This window comes from Octopus bimaculoides, chromosome 7, assembly GCF_001194135.2.
Source record: "Octopus bimaculoides isolate UCB-OBI-ISO-001 chromosome 7, ASM119413v2, whole genome shotgun sequence".
Classification (NCBI taxonomy): Eukaryota; Metazoa; Mollusca; class Cephalopoda; order Octopoda; family Octopodidae; genus Octopus; species Octopus bimaculoides.
Genome location: NC_068987.1, coordinates 30849779 through 30856351, shown reverse-complemented (window position 1 = coordinate 30856351; position 6573 = coordinate 30849779). Strand labels below are relative to the sequence as shown.

The following is a 6573-nucleotide window of genomic DNA, read 5'->3' as shown; positions in this document are numbered from 1 at the left end:
CTGTGCCCAGCGTCGCCTTCCTGGCACTTGTGCTGGTGGCACATGTAAAGACATTTGAGTGAGATCGTTGCCAGTGCCGCTGGACTGGCTCCTGTGCAGGTGGCACGTAAAATACACCATTTGAGCATGGCCGTTGCCAGTACCGCTTGACTGGCCTTCGTGCTGGTGGCACGTAAAAGCACCCACTACTCTTGGAGCAGTTGGCATTAGGAAGGGCATCCAGCTATAGAAACTCTGCCAAATCAGGTTGGAGCCCGATGAAGCCATCTGGTTCACCAGTCCTCAGTCAAATCGTCCAACCCACGCTAGCATGGAAGGCAGACGTTAAACGATGATGATGATGATGATGATTATGTATATGTTTGTCCCCACCACCATCGCTTGACAACTGATGTTGGTGTGTTTAGGCCCCCGAAACTTAGCAGTTTGGCAAAACAGACCTATAGAGTAAGTACTAGGCTTACAAAGAATAATTCTGGGTTTGATTTGTTTAAATAGAGGCAGTGCTCCAGCATGGCTGCAGTCAAATGACTGAAACAAATAAAAGAATAAAAGAATTGCTCATGTTTATCGCAAATCTATATGGTTCTTCTTTTTTTGCAGACACATGACACAAAGGATAAATATGGTAGAAGTCGGAAAGCTGGTAGAGATGGTAAAACTGGTAGAGATGGTAAAACTGGTAGAGCTGGTAAAGCTGGTAGAGATGGTAAAGCTGGTAGAGATGGTAAAACTGGTAGAGATGGCAAACATGCTAGATTTGCTAAAACTGGCAAAGCTGGTAGGTTCGGTAGAGCTGGAAACATTGAAAAAATGGGTAGAGCTGGTAGATTGATATGCTTAATGAAAGGCAAATTTATATCCAAGGCGCTTATGCCTGATCGAAGTGACATGGTATTAAACAGAGAAGAAGTATATGGAAGCAACTACAGCCACAACTGAGTGGGAATCTTACATGAAAATCAGCAACATTTTTATATTTCATGTTAACTTGAGTTGTCTTTAGGTTCATCTTTGTTATTGCAATAGCAGAGAGCATGTTTCAGTACATTAAATTGCTTTAATAAAGGAAGAAAGCAATAGAATAATTTGCTCAATGTTTAAAAAGAGAGAGAATGCAGAAAAATGAAATAAAACAAAATAAAAAGAACAAAAAAAACAAAACAAAAAAAAATATCAATTCTCATATTTGTTATTATATTAAAATGCTTTTCCCGAAGCTTTATTCCTGTTTGCAATGTCTCATTTTCTATTAAGATATGAAATAATGTTAAAATTACTGAATTTGATGAATCTATAGCTTACAGTTTTAATGTTTGCATTACACATAAATAAATAAATGTTAAAAATAAAAAGATTGTATGAGGTTCATACCCATAACTTTTCAGTTGCTGTTCTGATGACATCCCTATTAACTTGTCCTATCATTGTTGTTGTTGTTGGCACTCCGTCGCTTACGACGTCGAGGGTTCCAGTTGATCCGATCAACGGAACAGCCTGCTCGTGAAATTAACGTGCAAGTGGCTGAGCACTCCACAGACACGTGTACCCTTAACGTAGTTCTCGGAGATATTCAGCGTGACACAGTGTGACAAGGCTGACCCCTTTGAATTACAGGCACAACAGAAACAGGAAGTAAGAGAGAGAGAAAGTTGTGGTGAAAGAGTACAGCAGGGGTCACCACCATCCCCTGCCGGAGCCTCGTGGAGCTTTTAGGTGTTTTCCTTCAATAAACACTCACAACGTCCGGTCTGGGAATCAAAACCATTATCCTATGACCGTGAGTCCGCTGCCCTAACCACTGGGCCATTGCGCCTCCACTTGTCCTATCATCATACTTAATGTAACTCACTGTATTGTTGCCTTTACCCTTTAGCATTTAAACTGCCATATTCAGCCAAATTATTCTACCTGTTTCATGTTCAGGTTCAAACCAGCTGGATCTGTCCCCTCACACACCATCCTTACACTGTCATTCTAAAAATAAACAATCGCATCTTTGAAATTTTGAAGCTGCAAGATAATGCACAACTAAATAATGTGATAAGACTATGATATTGTTTCACTTTTATTGTTTCAATTTTAATTCTAACATGATAACACTAAGATCATCTTATTTCTAAAGAAAATTAGCAGTTCGTACATGTGCTTCTATTTGGTTAATTTGCTTATAATTGGTTAATTTATGCTGCATACAGAAATAAAGACATACTACATACATGCAGCTGCTTACAAAAATAGAGATTAATGTATAATTTTTCCTATGTTCATAATTTTTGTTCACAATATTGATAAAAATATGCCACCAAAGAAAAGACATTATCTCTCCAGAAACAAGTATTAAGCAAGGAGGATTGTAGAAAACTGAACGTCAGAGTCTCAAGAGAGAAGGGAGATGAAACTTTCCTATGATCAGTAAATGAATGCTGCAGCATGTCAATACAGAAGGGAGATGAGACTTACCCAAGATCAGCAAATGCATGCTGTAGCATGTCAAATGGAGTCTCAAGACAAAAGCGAGATGAGACTTTCCCAAGATCAGCAAAGGCATGCTGCAGTACTTAATGTTTTAATGATTAGACAGAGGTCCATTAAAATAGCTCTCAGAAACAGGCTACATACATATTTATTCTTCAGTTCCTGGAGCTGCTTTCAGACATGATCCATCTCATTCTTATAAAAATGATAATTTTGTCCAAATAGGAGTGCTAAACTCAAATTGTTGTTTCTGCAAAGGTTTAACATTTCCAAATGAAACTAATGGCATGTGCTGCTCAGGTGGTAAGGTAAGACTGCCAAAACTACTAGCTCCTCCTCAGCTTCTTATGGATCTTCTGGAAGGCACTTCCATCTAGTCAAAGGATTTTCTGAACAGTATCACACAATACAATTCTGCATTTCAAATGACATCATTTGGTGCATCTAAGGAGATAATTGAACATGGACTTGTGCCGATGTTCTAAATTCAAGGGCAAAGCTATGACTTCATTGATTTCCTGTTACTCACAAATGAACGACCACAGTTCCTCCAAATTTACTTTATGAGTGATGTAGGACAACAAATCCAAAGGAGGTATCAAAACTTCAGACGATGTGTCATGTTAGATACAGAACTAACTGCCGCAAAGTAGAATATATCCACTGACAGCTTTTCGGTGCATTCAAAAATCACATACACCCCACCCTCAATTTTCCATGACAGACTAGGGCCTAGAATACTCCAAACAGACACATAATATGTTGCTCAGTCGAATTAGTCCATCATTTACAAATGTTTAGTCAATGCTGCACTTTCCTGTATCACCTGTTTCAACATAACTGTAATATATATACAAACTATGCCATTTCAATCCCAAGCAATGCTGGATATCTCTGCTAGTCTTCTCTAAGTTTCTTCCATTCCTCCTGACCCTGGACTCAAATTTTGCCTGATCCTTTCAGTGTAGCACAACAACCATCTGGATATCTCTCTCTACCCATATTTCCAAGCGCTCAGTATTTCTTTATACAATTGACATCCTCCATACACATCACATGTCTACACAAATACAGACTACTCTTTAATACACATCTGATTTTTCTTGTATCCAGCTGATTTTTTGTTGTAATGGCTGACAGGGACAAGGGCAGCATCCATGGCACTTTTCAGATTTTTCAAGGCAGCTAGGAATCCAATGACCTGACCTGAATACCTGTGTTAGAGTGGACTTCAGTAAAACATCCAAGGAACATATGGTGATGTTAAACTGGAGGACAAATTAAGTTTCCCTCTGAGGCTTCCATACATTTCTAGGTGGGACTGAAGCTAAAAATACAAAATTGCAGAGTAAACTTCTTTGATTTTTTTTTTTAAATAATATATCTGAGTGAGGATGATAGTAGCGGTGCTCAAAACAGTACCAACTATTAAGCACAAGAATACTCCAATGTAGCAAGGGAAACATCTATGCGGTTGCTGAAACTGCTAGAAATGGCAGCAAGGCCTCCCTCAAATCATACTCATCTTTAAAAGAGAAAAGAGCCTGAACAGTCCTTCAGCTTCTGTCAAACCGTCCAACCCATGTCAGCATGGAAATCAGACGTTAAACAAGGGTGATGATGATCAATCAAGTCCAATTTGAAAGAAATAACACTAAAATATAAGCAACAACTACAGTTTCACATTTATTTTTCTCATTTCACCAATGTCAAACTTTACAATTTCAAGAAGTGAATGAAGACAATCATTACTAAAAGAATCAGTCATCTTTTTTAGTAAGTAATTTGTCAACGAGATTTTTCAATTCAGATTTGTAAACATTGTAACATAGAACACCATTTTCATCAAAGTATTTCGCCACAGAATGCTTTAAGGTTCCAGACCGGGAGCAACCTTTTACACCATTTTCGTAATCAACCATGAGTTGGTATACATCGTCATATCTGTAAGACAAACAAGGAATCAGTGAAATCAGCCAATAATTATGAAGAAGAAAAAAACCCTAATTAATACCATAATACAAATATTTCAAGAAGTTCTTTGGCCACAAAACACATTAAAAGATTTTCCTATGGCAAATCTGTCTGGCCAAGTCCCTCTTTATCCAACCCATAATACTGCTCGAATTTAACCTCAGAAATACATTTATCACTTACACAGTATTATTACTGAGAGTACACTGGATAAGAATTACTGACTTATGGTAAGTAGCCACATAGTTACATGATCAGACTGTCATACTGCACTTTCATTGATTCATTGCTGCATGCTGAAGGAGATAATAATAGAAAACTGCAGCACACTATGGACACACTGTTGTTATGTTTTCATTATTTTGTATATCATCCTTTCTTTTTGATTTCAGATTCTTCAGTTTTTGGATGAACCACACTAATAGCTTTTGAATGAAAATAGCCCATCTAGACATTTTTTTTTCAGAAAATGAAGGGTAATGATACATAATAAGCATACATTGAGTATATATTTAACAGAAAACCATAATAATGTTATAACATTTGACATAATGAATAATTTAGCCACGAGTGCCATTTCGACAGATAACTTTAAAAATTCTATTAGTCATGGAATCTGTCAATTTCTTAATAGTAGCAAGTTAGACTGCCTCTGCTGCAGCTTTGATGGTCTCCCATAAGACATCTTTTGATGTAAACTGGTGTCCATTGGCATAAACATCTTGTCTAATGACAGACCAAAGATTTTCAACAGGGCTGAGATCTGGAGATGATGTCAGTCACACCATCAACCTTTCACCTTGTATGCTGTAAGACCCTAGAAATGTTTGGGTGGTCCTAACAGAGTGGGAGGAAGCGTTGTCATGCATGAATATGAGATTCTTTAGAAGTGACAGGAGTATGTCTTCTAGCCAGGGATCCAAGACCTCCTTCAGGAGATTGCTGTGGGTGGCTGTGGTCACTCTAACCTCTTCAGGTACCCTGAGTGGGCCAACAAATTTGTCCCCAATGATACTACCCCACAACATGACTCCTCCACTTTCTTGTTGATGTTATAAATGTTGGTGATGCTCACCTCCAAAAACATTTGCCCAACTGTCAGGTCCATCAAGGTTACCCTGGTTTCATCAGTGAACAGAACACAACTTACGTCTAACGTCATGTACTTTTGGGCCCATTGAAACCCCAAACTCCTGTGATGAAGTGTTAAAGGAGGCAGTTTCAAGGGCTCTTGCATCGAAGTCATGGACCTAAGAATGCGATTTCTGGTGGTTTTCGGTACATGAGGAAGTCCAGCGGTGGTGAAAATATCTTTGCTTGTTTGTCCAGGTTTCCTACCTAACTTGTGGCCAATATTCCTTAAATCTCTAACTGTCAGTCTTGGCACCCATGTGGCTATAGAATTCATTATGTCAATAAATGTTATATTATAATAACGGTTTTCTGTTATATACTGAATGTATGCTTAATCTGTATCATTACCCTTCATTTTCAGAAAAAAATGTCTAGAAGGGCTATTTTCATTCAAAAGCTATTAGCGTGGTTCATCCAAAAACTGAAGAATCTGAAATAAAAATAAAGGATGTTACACAGAATATTGAAAACATAATAATGGTGTTGCCATAGTGTACAAACCAGCTCAGAAAAGTTTTATGAAAATCGATCCTAAATTTCACTCCAAAGCTATTAGTGTGGCTTTGGGCATGTATATATATTTTTTTTACATGTGAGCACCTAAGTGTAAAACAAAGTGGCAAAAATAGTACTCAAATGCCAATGGTAGAGTAATATACTTTTTATTAAAGCTGCAAAATTATCACAGAACTGTTACTCAGAGTTTCACGTTCCTGTTTGCTGGACAGGAACTGAAGTAAAATTGTGATTGTACATATGCAATCACAAATGTACACAATTTTATCACAACTGTCCAACAAACAGAAACTGAAACAGTTCTGTGATAATTTTTCAGCTTTAATAAAATGTATTCTTTTATTTGTTTCAGTCATTTGACTACGGCCATGCAGGAGCACCGCCTTTAGTCGAACAAAGTAAGCCTAGTACTTATTCTATCAGTCTCTTTTGCCGAACCACGAAGTTACAGGGACGTAAACACACCATTGG

At 37.8% G+C, this 6573-nt stretch overlaps 2 protein-coding genes across 2 annotated transcripts in view; one reads left to right on the top strand and one right to left on the bottom strand.

The window, feature by feature from the left end:
• Window positions 1-1186, top strand: part of LOC106874171 (ankyrin repeat and MYND domain-containing protein 1) — an 84310-nt gene extending 83124 nt beyond the window's left edge. The window contains exon 16 of the mRNA XM_052969145.1: window positions 604-1186. Coding sequence (XP_052825105.1) covers window positions 604-942 — 339 coding nt within the window. The 3' untranslated portion in view covers window positions 943-1186. The remainder of the gene's footprint in view (window positions 1-603) is intronic.
• Window positions 1187-4151: 2965 nt separating this feature from the next.
• LOC106874174 (signal peptidase complex subunit 2) overlaps window positions 4152-6573 on the bottom strand; it is a 16594-nt gene continuing 14172 nt past the window's right edge. Inside the window, exon 5 of the mRNA XM_014921825.2 lies at window positions 4152-4422. Coding sequence (XP_014777311.1) covers window positions 4239-4422 — 184 coding nt within the window. The 3' untranslated portion in view covers window positions 4152-4238. The remainder of the gene's footprint in view (window positions 4423-6573) is intronic.